The sequence below is a fragment of the Onychomys torridus genome, chromosome 22 (assembly GCF_903995425.1).
Source record: "Onychomys torridus chromosome 22, mOncTor1.1, whole genome shotgun sequence".
Lineage (NCBI taxonomy): Eukaryota > Metazoa > Chordata > Mammalia > Rodentia > Cricetidae > Onychomys > Onychomys torridus.
Genome location: NC_050464.1, coordinates 36,513,612 through 36,541,339, shown reverse-complemented (window position 1 = coordinate 36,541,339; position 27,728 = coordinate 36,513,612). Strand labels below are relative to the sequence as shown.

Genomic DNA, 27,728 nt, shown 5'->3' with positions numbered 1-27,728 from the left:
GTCATGTGCAAGAACATTTTTAATCCTCACTGTGAGTTCATTAGCCAGGTGTTCGCCACCCACACTGCACAGGTGTGGAAACTTACAGTGACTCGCCCAAGGTCACACAGATGTTACATGTCAGAGCTGTAGTTTGAATCAGTCTGTCTGATCCAAGGGCTAGCATCGTCGGAGTCTGAGGCCTGTGGGAGTGCAAGGGCATTAAGGAATCTGTCTCTTTCTGCCTCTGTCCCTCTGCCTTTTCTGTCTGTCTTTCTCTGTCTGTGTCTATCTCTGTCTCTCTCTGTGACTGTCTGTCTCTGTCTATCTGTCTGTCTATCTCTCTCTCTGTCCATCTCTGTCTATCTCTCTGTCTCTGTCTCTCTCTGTCTCTGTTTGTCTATCTCTCTGTCTCTGTCTGTCTGCCTCTGTCTATCCCTCTGTCTCTCTCTCTGTCTCTCTGTTTGTCTATCTCTCTGTCTCTGTTCTGTCTGTCTGCCTCTGTCTATCTCTCTGTCTCTGTTCTGTCTGTCTGCCTCTGTCTATCCCTCTGTCTCTCTCTCTGTCTCTCTGTCTGTCTGTCTCTGTTTGTCTATCTCTCTGTCTCTGTCTTTCCCTCTGTCTCTCTCTCTCTCATTAGGCTGGAGAATTGTTGAGCCTTGGATTGGCGACTCTCTCAGTGTTTCTCCAGCGTGAGAAGTGAACAGGGCAGGTGTGAATACAGGTGAGAGTCTTCAGGAGGGAGATACTGTCTCCCTTATCACTAGGAACAAAGAATTCAGGCAGCTTGGGGTAAATTGCACCCGATTGGCTGCTGCTGGAGAATTTCCAGTCTCTGGTACACCGTTTTCCTTGGCAACACGACTTCTGTTCGGAGATAAGCTGGAGTGCCCAGGAGGAGACAAAGGAGGAATGTAATTAGAAGCCATTGAGTGAAGGACGAGCAAATAGGATCCCCCATCTGGCTGCGCTGCTGGGGTACAGGGGGAGCAGTGCTGATGTCATGGGCACACTTTATACTTTGGGATAAACGGGGCAGGGATCTTAGAGGGATTGCAGACTTGCAAAGTAAGACCTACTTCCTGGACCGAGGATAAGCAGACAAGATGGCCCTATCTCCTTCACACTGGCATGCACATCCACCCTCGGGTTTCCTGCTTGGATTGATACCAGCCAAGTGGTGCTGGTCTAAGTGTAGAATGAATGCAGGGGTTTGTGTGGAAATGCTCCCCCACAGGCTCATGTGTTTAAGCTCCTGGTCTCCGGATGGTGGCACTGTTTGGGAAGACTGTGGAATCTTGAAAAGGTTGAGCCTTGCTGGAGGAAGTACATTCCTGGGGGTGGGTCTTGAAGTGTTCTCGCCAGTTCCACTTCGTCTATTCAGTTTCCTGACTGCCCAAGCAATGTGACCAACCGCTCAGACTCCTGCCACCAAGGCCTTCCCAACCGCGATGGACTGTGCCCTCTCAAACCGTGGCAGGACGAAACACCCTTCCTGATGTTGCTTTTCTCGGTATTTTGTCACAGCAGGGAAAAGTAACGAACGCACAGAGTCAATTCACATCCGAGCCAGGGAAGCTTAAAACACCATCTCACCAAGACAGCAACGAAGATGCGGCTGACATTCTCTTCTGCTTCCTAATGGGCCATCCCGGGCATCTCTTCCACTCCAGAGACCATTCAGCTAGGAAAAACACATACACTAAAGCACCTCTTTGCACAGCGGCAGATACACAGGATGGCGATCCCTACCTTCTGTGGGTTTCATGCTCTTTTAAATACAAATTGGCACCGTCACACCTGCTGCAAAAGTGAGCAATAGAACATCGGCATTCCCCCTCTTTTTCTTCTCTCTGGATCGATGTGGTGGATTTAACTCAGGATTTTCTCTCAGCTTTGCTCACATGATCTGATGATGGCAGACTCCTCCCTGCTGCCTCACTAGACCTGTTAGAGGAAGGGCCTTCCTCAGGGGAGAGTCCTAGAATTCAGCTGCATTCATATACACATCTCTCTCTCTCTCTCTCTCTCTCTCTCTCTCTCTCTCTCTGTGTGTGTGTGTGTGGTGTCTATCTGTCTGTATGTCTGTATGTCTCTCTCTCCTATTGCACTCAACAAGTTGGATCTATTTTAAGCAGAGAAGAATTGGTAGCTTCTGTAACTGAACAGTTCAAGGGTGTTCAAAGGGGGCAGCCTAGATTTGAACAGCCCTTGACTTTTTTTTTTTGTTTTGGGTGTCCCAGTGTGGTAGCTCCCAGAAACCATAGGATAGTTTTATTTTTTGTTTTGTTGGGACAGAGTCTTGCTCTGTAGCCCAGGACCATTTTGAATAAGAGATTCTCCAGTCTCTGCCTCCTGGTATTGAGGACAACACACCTGGCTTGCTTTGTGTACGGTCAGTAGTTGCAGAAGAGAGAGCAACCAGCCTTCTAGATTCATCGGAAGTCTAGGGACTGACTTGCACTGTTCCTTTAAGTGACCATCTCAGAAGCACTTATTATGGCCAAGGAAATGTAATACTTGGACTGACCAGGTCTGGGTCACATGACCACACCTATCTCTGAGCTGGAAACACTTCCTGATCCACAGTGAAGGAGAGTCCAGAGGTGGAAGGATCAATATCTGTGATGGCTAATCTTATTTGTTAATTTGGCTGGAGCTGGATTTGACAAGCTGCTGGACACCCCTTTGAGGGGTTTTCTCAATCAGATTATTTGAAGTGGAAAAACCCACCCTAAGTGTGGGTGACACCTTCCAGTGACAACCCAGGCAACAGGGAGATGGAAGGAGGAAGCTCTACGTTTTGCCTGCTTGCCTTCACTCTTGCTGGCAAGTCCATCTGTCCCGTTGCTGTGACCGCCACACTCCTATACGATATTAGATGCTTCTTCAGGCTTCTAATATAGACCAGTGGCTCTCCAGGAATCCTCCAGGAGGCCATTGGTATCAAATTGAGACTGACACATCCAGTCTTCTGGACTGAAGAACTACTGGTCTCTCAACCTCTCCATTGTAAGTCAGACATCGCTGGACTACCCAGGCTGTATCATGTCAACCAGTCTGATAAATCCCCCTTAAATACATTTTCATGTTATCAGTTCTGTTCCTCCAGAGAACCCAGACTAATATGACCTAAAGAAGATGTGCTAGGGGGGTGCAAATTGTACTTTTTCCTTTGGCCTAGTGTTCTTGCCAGAGGCTCACCTACAAGAGTTGGAAGGGCATGATCCTTCAAATTCTAGCTTTCTCCTTGCCATCCAACTGTGTTACTAAGTACTTGGGGTGAGGTTGCACTTCACAGGATTGCCTTCGAGACACAAGCCACGGCTTCAGGAGTCCCTAGGCCACAGACACTTTTGCCCAACTGACTACGTTTTGGGGATTCCCACTAGTCACTCCCAGGTCCAAAAACTCTTATTAGAAAACTCAGAACACTCAATGAAGCATGATACCTATGTGTAGAGTGAATTCTAATTGGTCTTAATAATAAAAACCCAGAGCCAGACATTGTGGTAAATGTTGAAAGATCAGAGAGACAAAGGAACAAGCCACAGCCACCTCTTAGCTCACCAGCTCCTCATTCTGAAAGGGGCCAAGCTCCTATCTCCACCCACCTTATATTCCCCTCTCTTCTCCGCCATAGAACTTCTTGTCTCCACCTCCCTAGGGCTAGGATTAGTGGTGTGTGTCTCCTAAGTGCTGGGATCAAAGGTGTGTACCACCACTGCCTAGTTTCTGTGGTTAACTAGTGGCTAGTTCTGCACTCTGATCTTCAGGCAAGCTTTATTTGTTAGAGCACAAACAAAATATCACCACACCCATGTTTATAGTTTAATGTAATTATCATTATTACCATCATTATCATCATTACCACCATTATCATCATTACCACCACCACCACCACAATCACCACCATCATCACCATCACCACCACTACCAACCATCACCACCACCACTACCAACCATCACCACCACCACACTCATTGTCATCATCAGCATGAATAGAATAGTTCTCTCCCTGGCTGGACACGATTGACTGAATCATTGAGTCTGTGATTGAACTTGGCCTTACAGGACAAAATGAATTAACTATTCAATGGCTAGAAGTTCCCACCTTAATTACGTAGCTGATCTTTCTTGAATGACCAGCCCCCAATACAAAGTAGGAGTCCAGCATGTGTCACACTGATCTGCATAAACTTAAGGGTGATTTCAGCATCCCACGTGAGGAACTAAGAAACTTCTAGCACTTGAGGAACTTGAAAGCTGAGATGTTCATCTCAGGAACTTGGAATAAAGATGAGATAGATTATTTATTCCTTACTCTCTTCTATGCTGTATCCCAACTTCTCCCCAGGCCTGGAGGTCAACTCCTGAGCCCTGCTCACTTTATCCATTCATGCCTCTGTGTCCAGATCCAACTCTGGTGGGGGCTTTCATCCTCTTCACACGCCCCATCACCTCCTCTGAGGTAGCCTCCTGAACACTAGCCTTGTTTCTCCCCAAAGCCGGTGACCTTGGACACATTCTCTCTGTGTGCCTCAGTTTTTTCATTGGTGAACTATGGAGTATGGGATACTTTTAGCCCAACTAAGATGGTTCTTTGTCTAGGATGCCATCTCTGGAGGGTGCATGTGGGCATTTGTAACTGGAATTCTCATCTCTTCCTTTCCTTGGAAATCCTTTACTCTGCAGGCTTGATGCTGTTCCAGTCACAGAAGCTGGACACATGAAATCTCAACCTTGTGGTCCCCTGGACAAGACCAGTATAACCAGTATGCCAACGTGGATGGGGGAAATTTCACAAGGCCCCAGCTCTAGGTGAAGATGTACAGGCAATCAATGGCTTCTGACAGAGGGAGAATCAGTGTTCTCCAGGGATGAGAAACCTGATAGGTTATCCAGTCTCCAGATGTCAGCCTTACACACACCTATGAGCAATACCAACTGGACTCTACAGATTGTCTGTCTGTCTATCTATCATCTACATCTACCTATCTGTCTATCTGTCATCTATCATCTACTATCTATCTATCTATCTATCTATCCATCTATCTATCATCTATCTATCTATCTATCTATCCATCTATCTATCATCTATCTATCTATCTATCTATCTATCATCTATCTATTTATCCATCTATCTATCTATCCATCTATCTATCTATCATCTATCTATCCATCCATCTATCTATCTATCTATCTATCTACCTATCTATCTATCAATCATCTATCTATCTATCCATCTATCCATCTATCTATCATCTATCTATCTATCTATCTATCTATCTATCTATCTATCGGAGGCCATGGATTTAGAGGGAATGGGCACCACATTGGAGGGAGCGGAGAGATAGGTGAAAATAGTGTAAATCCAGTTCTTGTGTGTGAAATTCTCAAGAAAAAAAATTTTTTTTTTTAAGTTGCAAAGGCCAGATAAGTCTTTCTTGTCCCTGGGTTGGGATCATGTGACTCGGGCTTTCCAATCAGTCTTTACATTCTCAGAGGCAGTGATGGAAGGACACAGGGGTCAATTAGCCAGGATCAGACACTAACGCATGCACGTGTGAACAGTGACTTGTTCTGTCACTGACATGCAAGACTGCGGATGTGGGACTGAGTGCTCTGTCCACACCCCACTCCCTGCCCCCACTGCCACTGTTGCCGTCTCTAATGTGCGCTGAGTTCATACTGTGAGCTGGATGCGGCACACAGGCGTCCTTGTGGGCTCTTTAGTGGTGTCTGCCCTTGACAGATGTGATGCCCTTCAAGGCCGTGCAGGGGGTGGAAGCACGGCTGAGGTCTGAACTTGATCACACAGCAGCCCTGCTGTTTAGTTCTCGGATTCCTGCAGAGAGGGGCTATCTTTGCGTCTCTGCATCTCTCACATGGGTGGAATGGGCTAGCTACATCTCCCCAGGCTCAGGACTTTCCTGCTTCCCACACACCTCATTTCAGCCCTCTGTTCTGTAGCTCCGTCCTGTTATCTTGAGAATTTGCTGTCTGTTCACCATGAACCATTTTTGCTTCCTTTCTACACATAACTTTTTTTATTACATTTTATTTAACTCTCTCTCTCTCTCTCTCTCTCTCTCTCTCTCTGTGTGTGTGTGTGTGTGTGTGTGTGTGTGTGTGTGTGTGTGAACATCTCTGGGAAGACCACCGAGAGCTACTGGGTAAAGTGTGGCAGTCTGAGAGCTGGAGAGGTTTACCTAGTTTACACTGTGAAGGTTTACCCTGTGCGTGTGTTCTCTCCCCACGAAAAGACAGTCAGTGTCATCTAAATATCTAAACAGATACTGAAATCACTGCATTTTGCTAGTCCTGCTGGTGTGTTCTTTTGAAAAAAAAAAATAGAAAAATGTGTCTTCTTTAAAACTTACCCTGAAGCAGGAGTCCACAGACTGTAGCTTCTTAGCCTAAATGTGCCCTGTGGTTTGCTTTGATTTGTTTTTGTTTTCATGTTTTAATCACATTTGTGATCCCAGTGCTTGGGCTGTAGAGGCAGGAGAGTCAGGAGTTCAAAGTCAGCCTCAGATACACAAGCAAACTCAAGATCCTCGTGGGCTTCATGAGACCCTGTCTCCAAATCAAATAAACAATGAAAGAACTATATGCATAGACAGAAAATCCAACCAAAAGATGCAGTTTTAGAAGCCATCGTAGCAGAGACTCAGATGGCTTGGGCAATCTAGGGGGACGGTGACTTTGGGGACTAGACGTCGCTGCTCTCTCAGATTCTGATGAAGCTGTTCATTCCAAAAATATTTCTCCCTGGGGCTCCATTTGAGCCCAGGAGCCTGGAATATGATGCATGGGTTGCTGTCCCTTGTTCCTGGTTATGTTTTAGTACCTGCCTCTGGCCCCTGTGTGAGCCTGTCACTCCTTGTCTGAGCTGGTAGGTCTTGTTACGGCTGTTAACAGTCTCTGCCTTCCTTTTTGGCAGGACAGTTAGATTTTGCTCAAGGGCATAGTGAAAGCAATACTAACGGCCAAACAGCTGCCACTAGATGGCGCTATAGTTCTGAGAAATAGGCTGAGAAGGTGCCCGGCGTGGAGGAAGAAGCAGGAAGTCTTGTGATTTTAGGCTATTTCCTGTCCTGGATAGACCTCATTCTAGACTCCACTCTGGCACAAATCTGCTATATGTCTGTCTGCGTATGCTTAATTATAAAAATGGATATTGTAATAATATCCTCTTCCCCCTTGAAGAGTTTCTGTGAACACCTGGGAGACCAGACTTGCAACACCACCTGTCACAGTGCACACATGTACTTCTTAAGATATAGCAACTTTTGTGACCTCCTTGTATGGCAACAATGAGAACCTGGTACGGAGGCAGCAGTGGGGAAACGCAATTGGGCATGGGAGAAGTAGTCATGGGCGAGGTTGACCAAAGGGGTTCTGAGCCACGGCTAGATAAAGGCAAGAAGCTCTAGGGTGCCATGGCACACCCAGGACAGCTGTAGCTACACATGCTGCAGTTTGTTTCAAAAGACCACAGGGAAGGATTTGGGACATTCTTAGTATAAATGATAATCGTTTAAGGAGCGAGCTATGTTTACCCTGTTTGAACATGATACATATTATAAAAAAAAAAAAAATCATTGGGCGGTGGTGGCACACGCCTTTAATCCCAGCACTGGGGAGGCAGAGGCAGACAGATCTCTGTGAGTTCAAGGCCAGCCTGGGCTACAGAGTGAGTTCCAGGAAAGGTGCAAAGCTACACAGAGAAACCCTGTCTCAAAACAAAACAAAACAACAACAAAAATGTGGTTTTTATGGAATTCTGTATCAGCTACAAATAAACCTAAAGTGCTTGCTCGGCAAGCATGAGGATCTGACTCCAGACCCTCAGTAACTCATGTCAAAAAGCCAGGCAGGGAAGCATGTACTTAGAATCCCAGTGTTGGGAGGCAGAAACAGGTGAATCTCAGAAGCTTGCTAGCCAGTCAGCCTAGCGGAATCAGCAAACCCCAGGTTCAGTGAGAGGCCCTGTCTCGAAAATAGAGACCTGAAGAATACCATAGTGTTTGTCAAGTTGACGCAAACCTGGACACTCCTGGGAAGAGAGAGACTGGGTTGAGGAACTTCCCTCACCGCTATAACTCGTGGGCGTGTCTGTGGGGGGATTTTCTTGATTGCTAATTGGTGTGGGAGAATCCAGTCCACTGTGAGTGGTACCCTCCCCAGGCTAGCTGAGCAATTCATTAAGAGCAGGTCGGTAAGCAGTGTGTTCTCATGGCCCTTGCTTCAGCTCCCGCCTTGAGTTAATGTCTTGGATTTTTATGATGATGGACTCTTCCTTGTAAGTCAAAAGAATTCTTTCCAAGTTGCTTTTGGTCAGTGTTTTATTTATTATTAGATTTTTATATTTATTTATTTATTTATTTATTTATTTATTTATTTATTTATTTATTTATTTATTTATTTGCCTGGAACTAAAGGTGTGCACCACCATCCTTGGCCTGGCAGAGTGTTTTATTTATTATTAGATTTTTATTTTTATCTTATTTTATTTTTTGGCCTGGAACTGAAGGTGTGCACCACCATTCTTGGCCTGGCAGAGTGTTTTATCTCAGCAACACAAACAAACTAAGAGAGAGAGTGTTGGAAAAACTCATGTAACACTGACCTCGGGCCTATGTGTATATACACATGTGTGTGAACAATGCACACGTGTGTGCGCACGCGCGCGCATGCACACACACACAGACGTAAACAAGCAAAAGTAAATTTAATTTAAATTAAAAAAAGAGTGCAAGAATTCTTTCGCGCCTGGGTCTCACTGTATGCAGAGCAGGAAGGATGAAAGAGCCAGCCTGCAGGGCTGTGGAGACAGTCAGATGATCCACGTCAAGTATTTGCACACTGAATAATGGAAGCGGTTCATTGGTAAATGCTGCACTGTGGCTCTTGTGATTCTAAAACGTGTCGGTGCACAGCTGTATATACATGTGCACGCATACATGCCGCTTCATGTACATTGCAGTTATCCATCCATCTATTCATCCATCCATCTGTAATTCATCAAGCTATACATACACATACACATACACATATACATACATACATACATACATACATATTCTACACATCAATCCATCCATCCATCCATCCACCCATCTATAATCTACCTATCCATTTATCCATCCAGCCATTCATTCATTTATTCATCCAGCTCTCTATCCATTCATTTATTCATCCATTTGTCCATCCATCCCAAACCATATATGTATATTGAAAATTACATTCTAGCTCCACTGGTATGGAATAGGTACACCATTAGTATCTACTCAAGAAACTCATATTATATGCTAATATAAATACTTATATGATATAGCCCTGGGCTGTCGATGCAAAAACTCAGCAAGTGATAACTTGTTCTCCTAAGATATGACTGCCACCCCCAAATGCCATAGCTTGAACTCTTCCTTGGGCAGTTGTTAAACATCCAACTCAATTTTATTATATAGGATTTTTAGGAAAGGGGTATGGTGAGGGAGTCTGGAAGAGTTGGCAGAGTCAAGGTTGAACAGTGAGCAGAGACAGGGAACCTGGTGGGGGAGGAGGGGGAGAGACACATGGAACCATCATCTCAGACTAACATATTTTTAGAAGTGTCTTCAGGTGACCTCACTGCTCCACGATGTGTGTCCATGTGATAGCACAGGCTGGACTCAGGTACATGTTGGGGTGATGTACTGCCGGATGGGCATGTTGACCCGGGTCTGGAGCCAGTTGATGTAATCTTCTTGTGGCATATGGATGATGTGTTCTCTCACGAACTGTGGGGTAAACACAGTGTTACTCTCAGAGTCTGGTTTGAAAGCTGAACTAGCCTGCCCCTCTGCCAACCTCTCTTGGCATTCCAGAAGACTTTGTGATTGATATCCAGGGTGCCCCGATGATTCGGACATTCATATTTAAGTTGGTGCAAAAATAATTGAGATTTTTGCATTGTTGACATTTATCATTGGACATTGGAATACATTCATAAATAAATGTGGTTCTGTTATATACCATTTTTGATGCACATTTCTTGATTTGCATGCTTGATGATGACTAATCACTTGATGTTTATTTTATACTATGGAAATGATATTTTTAGAAGAAAAATTCTTTTTTAAAAAAATTATTATTTTATTTTATATGTATGAGTATATGTATGTGCCTGTGGAGGCCAGAAGAGGGCATCAAATTCCCTGGATCTAGAGTGATAAGTGGTTGTGGATGGCCATATGGGGCCTGGAAACTGAACCCAGGCCCTTGGCAAGAGCAGCCAGTGATCTTAACTGAGCCACCTCTCCAGCCCTTTGAGTGATGTTCTTATTTGAATTCCAAACAGGTCTTAAAGCAGCGGAGACGATGCATTTGGCCCAGGACCTTCTAGTGAATGTCCAGTGCAGGAGTGGGGACAAGGCAACGGGTAGTTGGGGGCAGTCATTGACGGGGACCTTTCACCAACCATCGAGCAGGTTCCTGTCTGGACCATTGATTTCCTTTATCGTGCCCAGCAACAGCATTCATTCCTCAATTGGATCGGACAGGACAGGACAACTACTGAGCAATCTCTCTGGCCCTTAAGATATTAAGAAGTCAAAAGAGCAGGAATAGAAATGTATCCAGCTGGGTTTTCTTCCTCTCTTCAAACTTTCTTGGGGGACTTGGCAACAAGATGAGCTTAAAATTGTAATGAGTTCCTAACCGTTCAAGAAGATCAAGTTCATTGACAATATCCATCCCCAGGTACGCTCTCCTGTCCCCATTCTTACTAGTCCCCTTAGGTTTTCGTGTCGTGTGTGTGTGTGTGTGTGTGTGTGTGTGTGTGTGTGTGTGTGTAAAGAGGAAGTCTGGTAGTCTGGCCTTTCAAGCTTAGTATAACAATGTCATGTCCACTTCCCTACAAGTGGCATGAGGAGCTCTTATAATGTCACGTGTCCTTAAAATGTTTGACTTCGAGCTCCAGGAAAGGGTGGGCGACACACAGAACCCAGTGTTTCATGTGGGCTCCTGCTGTCAGGCCATCTGTGACGTTCTCCTCATGAGGAGCGTGCTAAGCGTCGGTCCCCAAGTCTGGGGGCTCACTGTTGGGCAGGGGGGAGTTTACATGGCTCCCCCTCTTCAGCACTCAGGAAGAGCACCCTTCCACGCACCTCAGTAACTGGTGGGCGGGGGCAGGTGTGGAGATGGACGGCCACCCTCAAACTAGTTCTGTCTGGTCTGTCAGAGGTTTCCCTTTGGTGACCAGAGTCGAGTCTGGGCATCCGAGCTGGTCCACAGGGCCACCTCCTCCACCACTTCTGATCTCGCCCTGTGCACCTGCTTGACCACTCTCTGCCACACCCAATGACTTGCAATATGTCCCTGCAACAAGTCAGGCTGTGTTATCTCCTCACTCTGCGCTTTTGCCTTCTTTTCGTGATGCTGACTTCTCACCATTCAAGCCCAAGATTAAACCTTACCTTTCCCATGTGCCCTGGTTAGCTAAGTCCTCCAGAATTTAAACCAGAGCTCCTCAGTGTCACCATGCATCTGACACACCTGGGACCTCATTAAGATGTCAACTCTGTATTGGCAAATTTGGTGCCTCAGGTTTCGCATTCCCCACAAGCAGGCAGTGAGGGCCACACCGCTGGCCCAGGAACCAACTGCAGTTTCAGGAGCACGCTTTGAGATATTCATTTAGAAGATTAACCCACTTATGTCCCCTCCAAGCCTCCTAGTCTCCAGGGAGTAGGCTTACATGGACTCCAGTGACCAAGGCCACATGACACTCTCTGCAATTAGAGTAAGAGCTTCAGAGGGCGGCAGGGTTTTTGTGTTTTGTGGCGGTTGGGACCACTGCACCTCAGCAACGCCTGGATGTTGACAGATGCCTGGATGAGGGCACCTGGGGCACTGTGAGGGGCGTGGGGAATGGTCATTACCTCAATGGCTACCGCAATGTCTGGGGAGCACAGCTCCCAGATCCGCAGGTCCTGGAGCACCTTCAGGAGGACATGCGGCCGGATCCTCAGGTCTAGGTTCTCTCCAAATTTCTGCAGTTTTGCCAGGATCTTTTTTGCAGGCCGGAAGTTCTTCAGATCCTCAGGGAGTTTGGACAACAGATCAAAATACCTTCAAGTCCAAGAGGAGAGAGCCAGTTAGGGAAGCCCTGGGATGGGGATCTTGACCCTTTCTACTCTTGGGATGTCTTGAGGACATCACGAGCCTCTATGTGGGGACCCTGTCCTCAATACCCAGTTTTTGTAGGGTCATACACGAGGTATTTGTTTTTAAAGGTGGCCAGCTTCTGTTTCACTGGCAAACAAAGAAAGGTCATTCTTTAAAAGGCTGCATTCACAGAACAACGTTTTGTAAAGCAGATAGCATGAAAATCCAGAAAACAAAATGGGGGGTGGGTGGGTATTTGAGATTCTCTTCTGACTTTTAACCATGCCAGGGTGGATGTGGACACATCTGTGGGTGTTTTCTAGATGACAGTGGCTGGGGCAATCAATGATGATGGTGGCATTGATGAAGATAGAGATGATGGGCTGCGCGTTTTCTATCTCCATGATAATAAGCTCAGTTGAAAGGCTGTGTGTCTCTTGTTACCGCTGGGACTGCATGGTTGAATGATGGGGTTGGAGACTAACCCATCTTAGTTGGGTTCTAACCTATCTCTGTCTAACCTGCTAACCTACCTTAGATCTAGAGCATGCTTCAAATGTGGTCAGGGTTTACTTAAGACAAATGGTGGCATGTGCTTAGAAAGTGCTCTCGGGCAGAGTGCTTGTCACACATGCCTGACAACCCGAGTTCGAACCCTGGAGCCCAATAAAAAGATGGAAGGAGAGAACAGAATCCGTGAAGTTGTTCCCTTAACTCTGTATGTGCCCCCCTCTTTCTCTTTCTCCTCTTTCTCATATGTATAGCATGAATCTTAAAATGTCTTATTAGTAAAAACAAACCCAGAGCCAGGTATTGGGGTGAACACCAAAAGATCAGAGAAACAGGACCAGCCACAGCTAACCTCACCTTGCCAGTTCCTCAGCTGATCCAGTTTCCTCAGACTGGAAGCCTCTGTGTCCTCATCCAAATGGATCTCAGCTGAACTGTTGCTCAAAGGCCTAAAAGCTTAACCAACCAGGCTCTAGTTCCTGGTTTTCATACCTTATATACCTTTCTGCTTCCTGCCATCACTTCCTGGGATTAAAGGTGTGTGTCACCATGCCTGGCTGTTTCCAGTGTGGCTTTGAACTCACAGAGATCTGGATGGATCTCTGTCTTTAGAATGCTAAGGTTAAAGGTGTGTGTGCCACCATTTTCTGGCCTCTATGTCTACCTAGCGGCTGTTCTGTTCTCTGACCCCAGATAAGTTTATTAAGGTGCACAATATATTGGGGACACAATATCACCATACATATGTACTAATTAGTAGTAATAAGATAACAATTCAATTATAGAATTATGACATAATGTATGGTGGTGATGAAAAGTGCTTGTACCCTTGTAGAAGATCTTGAAGAATAGCTTCACCCACCAAACATTCCTGGGCACTCACTCACCTTGTACTTACGGCATGCATTTATATATTTGTTCCTGTGTCTTTGCATAGCATGAATCCCATGCAAACATAAACTTTGCCTGAGTTACTCAGCACATGATGCTGAACTACCTGGGTCCAACAAATAGTAGGTGTTCATTAGTTATTATCGGAAAGAGTGGATGAGAAACCGGCTGAAGGAAGGGCCCAGCTGAGCACCTTTGCTGGCAGGCTGTGGTTCATTTGACTTGATTTTAGTGATGCTATGGAGGGCCCTTGTTTCTCCATGAGGACACCGAAAGCTCCATCATTAGAGACGCTGGCTGAGTCCCACCGGGAGAGGCTCAACACTAAATTCCCACTCTAATATCATCGTGTGAGTTAGCTTATTACCCTTCCACTTTCCTTCCCAAAGAGGCTGGGTTATAAACCACCTCTCCCTTTAGGTAGGCCAGCATTTCCTTTAAAGTTTTAAAAATCTTGTTTTAATTGACATAATCACTGAACCTATTTCTAGGGTACTTGTGTCACACATCGGGACTTTTTTATTTATTCTTTTGTCTCACTGTGAGTCTTGAGTCATAGAGTCTCACTGTGTAGCCTTGGTTAGCCTGGAACTTACCGTGGAGACCAGACTGGCCTGGAACTCGTAGAGGTCCCCTTGCCTCTGCCTTCTGAGTGCTGGGATTAAAGCAGTGTGGCTCCACACCCAGCAAGTGTCAGCACATGTATGCAGTGTGTAATGTCCCAATGAGGATGCACTCGTGTGCAATATAGTGTCAGTACATCCACCAAGCATTCATCACTTCTCCATAGAGGCTCAGTACCCCCCTTCCGTCCATTTTAAAATACCCAGTGCCATCACCCTGCCAGGCAGCAGACCCCAGCCCTCACCATGTTGCTATCCACCCTCTTCTACATGCTGGGGCACAATGTTCCCAGGAGTATACAGTGATAACCTCAGAGAACTCAGACTCTGCAGCCATTTGATTGACAGGTTTGGTATCACTCTTCAGTGTGGGGTGGGGGGGGGGGGGGGGGGGGGGGTGGGTGAGGGTGGTGGCAAGTGAGCTCTCCTTATTACTAAGTCTGGCCCCCAAATGAGGTAACTATGAAGACCAGGACAGGTTTCATGACACATGGTTCTGAAACTAGGAGGTTCTTCCCTGATTGCAGTTTGACCTGGGGGACCTGAGTGGAGGCTGATGGTAGTTGTGAGTTAGTGCCTCCAGGCGACTGAAGAACCCTGGAACGGACCATGAGGTAACGCTAAGGGACCATCGTGCCTGGTCCTCGGGGTCTTACCAGTGGTCCGCAATCTCTTCTGCGTCCCCCTTCACCATCGAGACCCGGTGCCTCATCTTTGATAAATCCTTTTGGAAAGTCGACGTAAGAATAAAGGAGTGGAACTTCTGGATACCCCGTTCTTCTTGGCGCCTGTGATGTGGTGTGAAGGAGGGGGAGAGAAATCAGAGGCACAGAACGCTACCCCTCCTCTGGCTATGGGTGAGCTCTTACAGATGCCACCCACCACTTTTTCTTCTATGGAGCTCGTAAGTTGTAAATTATTACTAGGCTCTCCGGACCGTCGCTCTCTCCAATGTGCCGAAAGTGATCTTGCCTCCTCTCAGTGATGACAATTAAATTCTGTGTGCAGAGCACTGAGCGTACTGCTGGGCACACGGTGGGTGCTAAACTCATGTTCTCTTCCTCAGTCTCATCATTTTGCACACACACCCTCTCTCCAAAGAGAGTTCATGTTGTGATTATGCCCACGCCTAATGTCCCATGCCCAGCGCCCAATGCTTTGCATCTCACTTAGAATAAAGAACTTAGAATAATTCATTCCTTAAGGTCCCAGATTGCCCAGTTTCTACGCTTTCCAACTGCATCATCACGCCTAGAATTGTATGCCTCTTCCTCACAATCAGAGTCTTTGGGACAAAGTGTTATCCCTATACTAGGAGGTGGTAGGCTTTGTGATCTGTCTAGCATCCTGATCTCCTCGCAAGCATCACGAGAGCCAGCCACAGAGGACACCTGGCAATTCCTTTTTGACCCTCTGGGACTTTGCTTTTTCTTGGAGTGCCTACCCCTCTTAATTTCCTAGCCAGATTCTCTGGGTTTGGATTCCACCTTTATTGGTATTGTCGTGTTCAAGGCCTTTGGTACGAGACCTCTCTGAGAGTACTTGGGGCATCTGTAGGGGGTCTAAATAAAGCCCTCACCTGTGGGGTTGTTGGGCACCATAAATGGTGTATAACTGCAAAGCTCTTAGCTCAGCGGTGGAGTCTAACACGGTACCCTGAAGTTGGCACTGCCTTTCATTAACCCGAGAATGTCTCCTTCATGCAGATGTTCAGGTGGCTTTCCCAGGTCAGGAGGGACACCAGCTCCCTGTGTTCCCTTAGCCCTCTGCTCTTCCCCATCATTGCTGGCCCTCACTGCCCTGTGTGGCAGATTCTTGTGTACTCGCCTGTCCCTCTAGATGGTGAGCTCTGAGCAGGAAAGGGAGTGTAAAGGGTCACCTGATGGGATGGGTGAGTTCCCTGGGGCACGTGGTCACCTTAGGGGATGGGCTGTAGTATGGAGGAGGCGGCTCCTGGGGGCCTCTTCCTGTTGAACCACACAGACACATCCTGACTGTGGGTCATATGGGTGTCGCTGCCCCTTGCTCCTATCCGAGTGCCCAGGTACCTCCACCGGAAACACTTCTCTTCCTAGTTTCTTCTCTTCTGGGTTCCTCTGCTCCCTTCGTGGTCATGCTAAAGCCACCTCCTTAGAGAGGACTTCCTGATTGCCCAACCTGAATCGGGACCCACCCCCTTCACTTCACCCTCCTCTTCATCTCCTGCTTCTCCTCTCTCTCCTCCTCTTCCTCTTCCTCCTCCTCCTCATCTTCCTCCTCACCCCCTCTGGATTCTCCCTCCCTCTTTCTCCTTCGCTGTTTTTCTCCTCCCTTCCTTCCATCCTCCTCTGACATAAACACCCGTTTTCTTCCCAAATGAGATGATTCTAAATTGTGTGTCTCTGTAGATGCAGTGGTTTCATTTCTGTTTCTCAGGGGGGCAGAGTGAGCCCCCCTCCCCCCCCCCCCCCCCCCACAAAGGTCAGGGAAGACGTCTCCCTTTGTTACTACTCCAGCCCCAGCACTGGACACACATGCTGAACATGCAGTAGGTAACCAGGTCCATGTCCTGGCAGCGAGCCAGGCATGTGTGTGCCCTTACTTCATGAGGATCTCCAGCTTGTCTTGTAGGCAGAAGCCGGCCTCCTGGGCTACGCTGTAAAACTTGGCCCGCAGAATGCTACACACCCCACTCTTGCAATGGACGATGTCACGGTTGGCACGGCTGTGGACAAGAGAAACCACTGGGGGGTGGGGGCCAGTGGACACTGCTGGTAGCCTCATGGGTCCCACTGGCCTCCCTGAGCCCAGGATGCCGCGCAGTGGGAACTGCTAGTGTCTAACTGGGCTCCCTGTTTTCAGGAGGAGCCTCCCCCGGCATCCTCTCTGGAGGCTGGAAGAATAGGTGGTAGCTCAGGCCTTATCCATGAGCCCCAGTGAGGGGACTTCCACTGGATCCCAGCAAATGTCGAGGACAGTGGGCCTCCAACTCCAGCTTCACCCCTTCTCAGCTGTGTGGCTCTGATTGGGACACGGCTTGCGGCCGACTCTCAGCCCGTGACTCTGTAAAATGAGACAACGCTCCTGCCTGGCAGGGTTGGACTTGGGGGATAAACAAGGCCAGGAATGTAGGGTGCGGCCCATGGTGCTTGGTGCTGCAGAGGGATTTCGTGTTGTATTCCGCAGGGCTGCCCACTATCTGGTGTGTGGGACCCTCCTCGTCCCTCTTTCCTGTGTTTGGCTTCGGGGAGTCTGGTCTGCACTGAGCTTTTCCCCTACCCCTGGGAGACAAAGGATGCGGTTACCATGGTGAGGCCCGCCTCTTGCCCACGATGTCAGCTTCCCCACCTGGCTTACCCCTTTGACTTCTTCTGGGTCACCAGGGTGTGGCTTTCTCCGCTTGTAGTGCTGGATCTCTCACTGTAACACCAAGGGACAACTTCTGGTTGTTTTTCATACGAGGTCGCTCTGAGCCCCTCCCTCCCCTGGCATGTGCTAGTCCCCCAGGATTCCGGCACCAGGGCTCAGTGCACATCATCTCCAAGCCTGGGCCTTTCTCCTGCCCTGCTTTCTGCCCGGAGTGTCCCCCCTTGTCCCTCTCCTGCCATCTCTACTGTTCTTTGGTCTCATGGTCCGCAGTGAGTACTGCATCCTCAGACTCTTCAACTTTGACCTCAGCGTAGTGTCGGGATCACGTGCTTCAATAGGGACAGGTGCATGCTGGAAAGGGGATGGCGGAGTCTTCCTCTCCAAGTGACGTTTGGTGCTGTGACTGCCATTTCCTAAGCCGGGTCCCTGCGATGGCTAACCTCGGCTGTCAACTTGACTACACCTGGACAGGACTAAAATCCAGCGGCTGGGCACACTTGTGAGGTCACTTAAGGTGGGAAGACCCACGCTACGTCTTCATCATCTGAGGCGGGCCACACCTTCTGGTGCCGTTGCACGTGGAAGGAAATGGAAGGAGGACGCTTGCCCTCACTCTCGCTGGCACGTCTGTCTGTCTGTCTGTCCTGCCGCTGAGGCATTCCTTCACTGCTGTCAGGACCCACTCCTCCAGGATTCCAGCACAGACTGAAGGCCAGCTGAGACATCCAGCCCCCTAGATTGAACAAGTGCTAGGGTTCTTGGCCTTCCCTTAGGGAGACAGCCGTTCCTGGACTGCCCCAATCTTAAGCCGTTCTAATGAACTCCCCTTCAGTATCTATAGATTCTTCCCGTCAGTTCCGTTCCTAGAGAACTCTGACCAATCTACCCCTGAACTAAAGACCCGGGTGCCTCAGTTGAGAGTCCAGAGTCTAGATTCAGAGTCCAGCCTGGTTGTCACGCCTCCTCTGGACCACTCAACTTATCACATCCTTGGACTCTTTCTAGGTGCCAGACCAATTAGATCCTTTGTACGGCTGTTCCACCCCGTGGTTCTAGCTAGGCCAGCTTCCACGAGTAGATTATCACTCCAGATCAGATCCAACACTCCCTGATGCCTTTCTGCCTTCCTCCCAGGACACCTGAATATCACTGTGTGTGTGTGTGTGTGTGTGTGTGTGTGTGTGTGTGTGTGTGTTACAGATACATGCTGCCACACCCCGCTTTTAATGTGGGTCCTGGGGATCCAGACTCAGGTCTTCATGCTTGCATGGCAAGCACTTTTTACCACCTGAACCATGTCCCTATCCCTGAGCTCCATTTTTGAGACGGAATCTTACTATGTTGCTCTGGCTGGCTTGGAACTCCCTGTGTAGACCGGGCTAGCCTTGAGCTCACAGATACTTGCCCACCTCTACTTCCTGAGTATTGGGATCAAAGGTGTGGGTCAACCACACCTGGCACACTGAGACGCTTCCTTCATTAGTGCTGCTTGACATCCCTGTCTCCCCCGTTTCTCCCGAATAACCCAACAGCGGACTTGGCCACTTTCTCTGTGGGGTCTGGGGGTAAGGCCGCTGTTCCTAGGATGGTTGGCTTACTTCCTTTCCAGCTTCACAGCTTTGGTGACTTGGCCGTTTCTCAGGCCCTGGCATTTGCTGCTGTTTTCTAGAAACGTCTGGGATTGGACCTGGAGGTTTGGGGCCTTGGAGGTGAGGGGAAGAGTGTTATCACCTGGAGAGGGTGCAGGGTCCCAGTAATAATATATAGGCAGACAGACAGGACCAGATTCCAACCAGCTGCCCTGACCGCTACAGATGAATCATGAGGAGACCATGCTGGTTCAGCCTTTCTCCTGTAGGCTGCTGTCTCCTCAGAGAGGAGGTGGGAGGTGAGGGATGCTGTGTCATCAGTTGGTGGGCTACAAAGCCCCCTTTGTCTTCCTCGGCCTCGCTGCCCTGGTCCTCACAGAGGTCTTTGCTCAGGGCCTCCAAGCTCAGACCCTTGGCATGGCTTGTTCCCTCTGCTTGACCCCCGTTCTTAGATTTTGCTCCCCACAGGGAGGCTGGCTGGCTTGTCTTTGTTCAGCAGGTCTCAGGTGAAATACTGTACCCTGCCCAGGTTAGAGCCTCGCTGGCAAGCATACGCCCATCCTTCCATCCGTTTTCTCCAGAGGACTTTTCATAGCCACAGTTGTACAGCCAACCATGGGGTTAACCGAGGAACGCTTACTACATTATCAGTTATCGAAAATGGGGAGAATTCAGGAGGCCCATGGAGGCATATAGAGAAAAAAACTATCTCTATTTTAACTAGTCTTTAACTGAGATGGAAACAGTGGGCATTTACATATCACATGACAGGTATGGGAGAGAGTCTCAAGAATCATTGACACTCAGTGCTAATCCAAAGTCACAGTGTTTGTTAGCCCTACCGTGAGGTCTTACTCTGTAATGCATCATTAAGCTTCTAGAAGATTATACTTCAAATTGGGAAGTAATCCAGTAACTTATTACCGTAGATGCCTTCAGAATCCTCGTAATTTATCACATGCATTTATAACATCCTTCTGAAAGGCATCCATGTGCTTCCTTGGACTATCTAAGGGCCCAAAGCACAAGATGTTCCAGTCAGATGTATGAATGCACAGTGTATTTGTTTCATTTGCTTATTGATGCTTCCGGGCCTGGCACAGCTCCTGGCCCTCAGAGGGGACCTTGGAAGAATCAGGGGACCAACTCCATGCCATGAGACAGACTACTCAAAGGGAAGGAGTGAAGTTAATTCAGAGTAAAGTCCTCCAGGCTCGGGCATATGTGCCCCACAGTATCACCCGGCAGATCTCAAACAGGCCAAATGGAATTGGATTTCACAATAGAAGAGAAGGGGGTCCTGGGCCATGCTCTCCTGACTGTGTTTCTTCACGGAGGGGAGAGTTTAGTGAAAAGCATGTAATATACATGTCGAGGAGAAGTATCTGGGTACTGGCTGCCAGCCCAGCAGCAAATGGAGCTTGTTTGCAGTGTTGTCAAAAGACAGGAGAGATGCCCTTCCCAGACCTTCTCTCCTTAGCATCTGTGTGGTGGCCCTGGGCCAGGGCCAGGTTCCCTGCCTCTCCACCCTGCATCCACCTGCTATAGGCTTCAGAATTTCCTACCTGGATTTGTGGGTGGTCTGCCACTCCTTAACAGCAGAATCGCTCTTGGCTTGCTTGACTACAGACATGAGGCTGCAAAGCAAGGGAGTTTTGTAACAAAGTGTCAGATGCCAGGTGCCCCTCCGGCAGTGGGTGTCTATGCTGGGACCAGTTGCCTCCCCACAGAGTGAGCTACAGAGCCGCAGTAGGGAACAGCTGGGAAGTCTGCTGAGTACACTGATTCTGGCCACATGTTCAGAGACTTGGCTGTGCTGGGCTAAGTTGTGCTCAGAAACTGCATTTAGAACTCCCCACTTTTTCAGAATCACACACACGGACAAACGCCAGGATGATCTACCTCCTCTGGAGAACTGCAGAACCCCAGAATCACTGTAGATACTATAGGATTGCACCTAACTCAGAAACTCACAATTTAATTACACACACACACACACACACACACACACACACACACACACACCACAATTATATACACATTTTTGGAATTAAAAATACACCTAGAGCCGGGCGGTGGTGGTGCATGCCTTTAATTCCAGCACTCGTGAGGCAGAGCTAGGCAGATCTCTGTGAGTTTGAGGCCAGCCTGGTCTACAGAGTGAGTTCCAGGACAGGCACCAAGACTACATGGAGAAACCCTGTCTTGAAAGAAAAGGAAAAAGAAAAAAAGCAAAAGAAAAAGAAAAAAAATACACCTAGAATTTCACCTATACAACAATGATTACATACGTATACAGAAAAATGGGGAATTAGGAATTCCACACTCACCTAGAAAGACATCCTTATCTAGGGCTTCAGATTCATCTACAATTTCACACCTCTAGAATTACAGTACTCCTAGAATTACCCCCTCCCCCATCAGGTTCCACACAGAAACCCGGAACTTCATGCTCCATGGAAGTCTACACACAGCAGTTGTTTCTCAGACTCTGAGACAGTGCCCACTTGAGGTGCTTACTAGATGCCAGGGCTGCTCTGGAGGTTCTGCCTTGGTGGGTCTGAGGTGAGGTCTAGACACTGGCATCTTCACAAACACACCAGTTCTCATCCCCAGCATCCTGTCTGAAGCATTACTACATTTCACAGAGGAGCCTTCTTCCTGCAGCCTTGAGGCTGAGGGTTGGCTGGGGTTGGGTTTCAGAGGCCTCCATCAACCTCTCAGCCTGTCAGTTGACCTCAGTGTGAGCTGGTGTGGTGTGTGGAATGAGGGAAGTTAGCTCTTTCCTATCCCCATTGGTCTCACATAAGCTTCAGTATCCGATGCTCTACCGAACTGGGGAGATTTCATTTTTTCCTAGAAAGAATTAACGAGGAAGGGAGACTTATCTCTGAACTGAATGCAGAGCTCACACATGACAAGGTTCCCCAGAGCCAAGGGTTTAGAAACCATATGGAAGTCAACATGGATGTTCTCCATCTGTGAGGTGGGCTGTGCTTGCTCAGTAGGTTTTTTTTTTTGTTGTTGTTGTTTTTTTTTAAGAGCTTAGAGCATTTGGGAAGAAAATGCCTCCATAAGATTGTCCTGTAGGCGTGTCTGAAGGGAATTTTATTGATTAACGACTGATGTGGGAGAGAGCAAGCCCACTGTGGGTGGTGCCATCCCCTAGGCGGATGGTCCTGGGTTCTATAAGAAAGCGAAGCAGGTAATCCATGGGGAGCAAGCCAGTAAGTAGCATTCTTCCTTGGCCTCTTCTTCAGTTTCTGCCTCCAGGCTCCTGCCCTGACTTCTCTCAGTGTGGGGCTGTGTGGGCTGGGGTTGTAAGCTGAGATGACCCCCTTTCCTCCCCAACTTGATTTTGGTCAACGTGTCACCACAGCAATGGAAAGTGAAGTAGGACCTGTGGCTCCTTACAAAGGACAGAAGTCACGACTACCCCCACCACTACCACTGCATCGATTGGTTGCTGACTGTGTGCGGGGGAAGGAGCTGGTATGTAAGTAAATGTGCTATATATCCTGAAATGCTCTACCGACTCACTGAGAGAGCCATAACTTGCAGAACATTCCTAGGACTTTACCAGAACAGTATGACTTAATTCTCGTTATAACCATTTTGGGTAAGTTGCTAAGGTGCTTCGTTTTTACAGTGTTGCAACAGACTGGGTGAAGCAATGTGCCCAGTATCACACAGGAATCGAGTGATGGGTTGGAGATTCCAGTGCCGTGCCACGGTGCTCCACGATCTCATTTGGACAGATGTCTCTGTCCTCAGAGTATCAGGCTTTGCATCTCTGTCAACTTGACTCAAGCTCAAGCCTTTAAGTTTGTCGCCTTTATCTGTCACGGACGCTGACCGGGCAAGCGCCTTCTGGGCCAACAAGGTCTCAGAATGCCTCCAAGTGCCACCTTAGGTGGTGGGTCTGAGTCGAGGCTGCAGTGGACAGATTCATCATTAGCAGACAGAGGTGGGGTGTGATGGATCCGAACACGTTGGGAGAAGGGTAATCACAGCACTAACAATGACCAATAAGTCACAGCTGGTGTCCCAGTAGGCCGAGGCTCATGATAAACCTCTTCGTGGGCTTCATTTATTTTCTGTAAGTAATTTCCTTGCTCGGAGGAATTTACACTGGAGAGGGGGAACTCTACTCTGTCCTGCGTGCTCTTTGGAACATTTGTAGAGGCCACAAGTCCATGGGCAGGGCGTCTCACCAGAAGACAGGTTTAAGTTCAACACTACCCTCTTATGAGCCAGTTGTTCTGGTTGCTGCTTGGAGCATCCAAGGATGCCCACACTTTTAGGGCAAGACTACCAATCCTCCAGGTGAGGGCTTTGAAATCCCTCACCAATGTATGGTTTTCTCTATCCCATTTTGGCTGTGTCCTGCTCCCTGATGGTGCTGTGCTCTACTTCTGACTGTGACTGCATGTGACTGCCTGAATATTCTCCCCCCCCCCCTCCACCCCCATGTGTCCATCACCTTTGATAGGCAGGCCTTCCCCCACTCTAACACACTGAGTCCAATTCTTGCTGCCTGTTAGAATATTACTAATCCTTCCCCCCCACCCCAGACAGGGTTTCTCTGTGTAGTTTTGGTGCCTGTCCTGGAACTCACTCTGTAGACCAGGCTGGCCTCGAACTCACAGAGATCCGCCTGCCTCTGCCTCACAAGTGCTGGGATTAAAGGCGAATGCTGCCACCGCCCGGCGCAATGACTTGATCTTGTTCAGATCTTATGCATGTCACCATAGCTGCAGTATGTTTGTGAAAGCAATAGCCATGCCATATCCTGAGGACGGCATCCCAGGGCGCCCCTCACCACCCTCCAGCTCTTACACTCCTTCCAACCCCTCTTTTGCAATCTTCCACGAGCCTTGTGGGGTGTTGATAGACACATCCCGCTTAGCCTCGAGCAAGCCAAAGTACAGTCACTTGTGCTCATCACTTTGACCAGCTCTGAGCCTCGGTATTAGCTACTGCCCCCTGCTTCTCTGGCCAACATTGACAGCAGCATTATTTTATATAAAGACCCCAAATCTTAGGTTTCCAAGTTCTCCCTTGAGCACATCGTTTATAACAGCCCGCAGGGTCCCGGACAGACAGAGTGGTGGCATGTCAAGGAATTACAAAGATCTAGATTTAAGTAATTTGAGTCACTGTCCACCAGCTGTGTAGCCGTTAGCAAGTCATGTGGCCTCTTGCCCCTTGTTTGTAAATATTAAAGTGGTAGTGTCCACCTCTAGGGGTTGCTGTGGGAATCCAGGGTAGTTACCCACATGCAAAGCGCACAGCTCACTGTTTGGGTCGATAGTGGGTGGTTGCTATTGTGGCTGTCGTGGCCATTTGACTGACATCCTTCAACTGCCCAAGGAATTGAAGAAACACACCTGGGAGCTGTCTTCTGCGTATTCTCCACCATGCTCATGATGGTTCTTCGGGCGTCTTCCCGGACCATCTCCAGGAGCTTCTGCAGGTCTGATGGAAACAGGAGACAGGACAGTGCATGAACCCTATGCCCGGCCCCGGGGAGTTGGGGTGGGGGGCAGATGGGGCAGTTCATAGGGTCTGGCAGGTTACACATCCAACTGTGTTACTCCTTTAAAATTGATTTATTTTTTCATGTGGTATACCTGTTCTCTCTCTCTCTCTCTCTCTCTCTCTCTCTCTCTCTCTCTCTGTGTGTGTGTGTGTGTGTGTGTGTGTGTGTGTGTACATACTCATGTGTGGGCATGCATGGGGCCAGAGGTCAATATGGGGTGTCTTTGATCTCTACCCCATGTTTTTGAGACAAGAGTCAGTTGCTGAACCTGGAGTTCACTGACTGACTAGACTGCCTGGCCACCAAAGTCCTAGGGATCCTCCTGTCTCTCTCTGCTGGGCACTGAGATCAATTGCCCACTGGGCTGACGTCGGCCTTTGTCAAGGCTGTGACAGACAGGGTGGAGGTGATGATGCTAACGAGAGGAAAGAGTGGAGCAGCTGAAGAAGGGCTCCCCCGTCAGACACTGATCTCTGGTGGAGATATTTCTCAGCCATGGCTGAACACCAGTGTGTGCCAGGCTGAAGGTGTGGACCAATACACCCAGGCGGGCAGGAGTCTCATCTCCCTTCCCCTTCACTCTTTAGTCTTAGGGGCTTTTATTCTTTTTCCATCTGGAAGGGTAACATTTTCTAGATCATTTTCCCAGCATCCTTTGCAGTTGAGTGTAGCCCTATGACTGAGTTCTAGAGGTTTTAATTCTCTCTCTCTCTCCCCCTCTCTCTCTCTTCCTCCCTATCTCTCTCCCTCCTCCCTCTCTCTCCTTGTGTGTATATATGTGGAAGTCAGAGGAAAATCTTGGGTAATCAGCTCTCCTTCCACCCTTCGGGCCCTGGGCATCCGACTCAGGTCATCAGACTTGGTATCTGCTGTGGAATGTTCTGTATGTCAAATGTGTTGCTCTGATTTGGTAAAATAAATAAAGTGCTGATTGGCCAGTAGCCAGGCAGGAAGGATAGGGAAGGTGGAACAAAAAGGAGAAGAATTCTGGGAAGTGAAGGCTAGAGGAAAGAGACCGGCCAGCCCCAGCCATGACGAGCGAGATGTAAGGTGGGCTACCGGACTGCTGGGGCTTAGTGGGACCTGGAGCAAAGCTCTCCAGCTACAGGTGTCAGGCACTGTCACCTGCTCGCCCATTTACCTGCCTGACGGTGGGATTTTAGAAGTGTGGTGGACCTGATGAGAAGGTTGCTTATGCACACCCGGGGGTGGACCCTTTCCTTCCTTGTCTACTGCCTTCTGCTTCAAGCCTAGAACATGGGTGATGGCTAACGCTCTGTCAGCCATTCTGGACCACGAAATGATATTGAGGTTGGCCAACTAAAAGGACAGGATAAAGCAGATGCGTGATGAACTTTTGAAAGTCATTTTACCCATCCCCGAGGAGTCTCCTCAATCTGTAGGAAAATGTACACTTTGATCTTTGTACAGTCACTGTTTTCAGGCCTCTGTGTCACCTGAAAGAAGTACCTCTTTGCAACCATGAGATGAAAACAGTAAACGAAAACCAAGTTCTTGGTAAGACCTGATACAAAGTACTGAGAGACTTGAAAAGAGAGAACCCAGGTGGGGCAGGTAAGGCTTCGCAAGGGAGGATGCATTTGAATTGGGGCTTGAAGATCAAGGAAGCTTCTATGGGCCCCAGATGTCAGGGGATAAAGGAAGTCTGTAGGATGGTGCTTTGAACAGAGGAAAGTCTGCTGGAGAGGTCGAGCTGCTGAAGATGTGTCGCAGCCAATGCTAAGCCAGAAGAAAGCATCCTGAATAAGAGGATGTCTTAGAGGCCACGGGCGTCACTGAAAAGAAGCTGAACTGGTGGGTGGTGGGGGTCACTGTATCCAGTGTTTAACCTAGAAAGTTTCCTCTGGATCAACATGTGGGGGCAGGGCAAGGAGCAGAGAGACTGTTAGGAAGGTGTCCAATGTTGACCCCTTCCTAGCCCATGTCTTCAGGTCTCAGCTCAATGGTCAGAGGCGAGAGAGGCCTCTGTGGACCATCCTGGCCAAGCTGATACCACTCCAACGTGATGGGAAGATTGAGCCCTGTGACTGAGCTCAGCACCCACAGCTATTGCCCCCTTTTTACCTTTGACCTTAGTCATCTTGCTACTCATAGCATCCTTGTTTGCTACCTTCCTTGTTTTCCTCCTTCAATGCACTATCCCCTCGTTCCTTCCACATCCCGGGTGTGCAACACACAGGCATTGAAGGAAGAAGCTTCCAGAAATTCAGAGGAATCCATCTCTGACTCTCTTTCTGTCCAGAGTGGCTTTGAGAGCTCCGGGTCTTCCTTGGGCCCTTGTTGACAGGTCCTGACTCCCTCTTGCACTTCTGGAGGTTTGCACACTTTCGGCTCTGATAAGCCAAGACCCCAGGTCCACTCTGACCTCCTTGAATCTTAGCAGCACCCACTCTTTGCCAGTTCTTCCGAGGCCGACCCTGGTTCAGATGTTGGACTTCACCTTGCACAGGTTTGAGACAGGATGGCTGTCAGTTTCCTACTGTGTGTGTGAGGCTAGCTGGCCCAGGAGCTTCTAGGAATTCTTGTCTTGGTCTCTTGTCTCTCTGTGTGGATGCTGGGATTGCAGCATCTGGCTTTTGTGTGGTTCTGGGGATTTGAACTCAGATCCTAGCACTTGCAGGGATGGTACTTTTATCCACTGAGGCCCAGCTACACATCTGATTTTATTATACTTGCTCAATGCAGGAAATTCTGAGAGAATATTTGATATGAATTGCGGAATCCAGTTATAAGTTTCTCTTCCTGAGGTCGGAGGGCTCCCTATCCTTGGATGTTATTCATGGTTTTGGATTTCTTGCTTAAATGAAGACCAAATAGCTTTCAGTGGACTCCTAAGGAGTCTAAATTGAATTATGAATTACTAAAGGTGACAGCTAGGTGAAAACACAAGTCTCTGTGTAGAAAAGTAGGTTTGTGGCCCCTCAGGTTCAGACTGGGGAGGGACAGGGGTAATGGATGGCCATGTCTTCTGATGGGTTGATGGAAACATTTTAAAGTCAGATTGTGACGATGGATACACAGATATGTGCTCTGTCAACTGCATAAAATTCTTGGCTCGTACATTTTACG

General features: G+C 48.3%; 1 protein-coding gene across 1 annotated transcript in view; it reads right to left on the bottom strand.

Annotated features, from left to right (window-relative positions):
- Positions 1-9,659: 9,659 nt before the first annotated feature.
- The window catches only part of Ccdc60 (coiled-coil domain containing 60), a 60,132-nt gene continuing 42,063 nt past the window's right edge, over positions 9,660-27,728 (bottom strand). Inside the window, exons 10-16 of the mRNA XM_036171662.1 lie at positions 24,487-24,574; positions 20,662-20,733; positions 17,496-17,558; positions 16,741-16,863; positions 14,816-14,947; positions 11,910-12,099; positions 9,660-9,767 (exon numbers count right to left, since the gene is read on the bottom strand). Of these exons, the coding sequence (XP_036027555.1) occupies positions 9,660-9,767; positions 11,910-12,099; positions 14,816-14,947; positions 16,741-16,863; positions 17,496-17,558; positions 20,662-20,733; positions 24,487-24,574 (776 nt within the window). The remainder of the gene's footprint in view (positions 9,768-11,909; positions 12,100-14,815; positions 14,948-16,740; positions 16,864-17,495; positions 17,559-20,661; positions 20,734-24,486; positions 24,575-27,728) is intronic.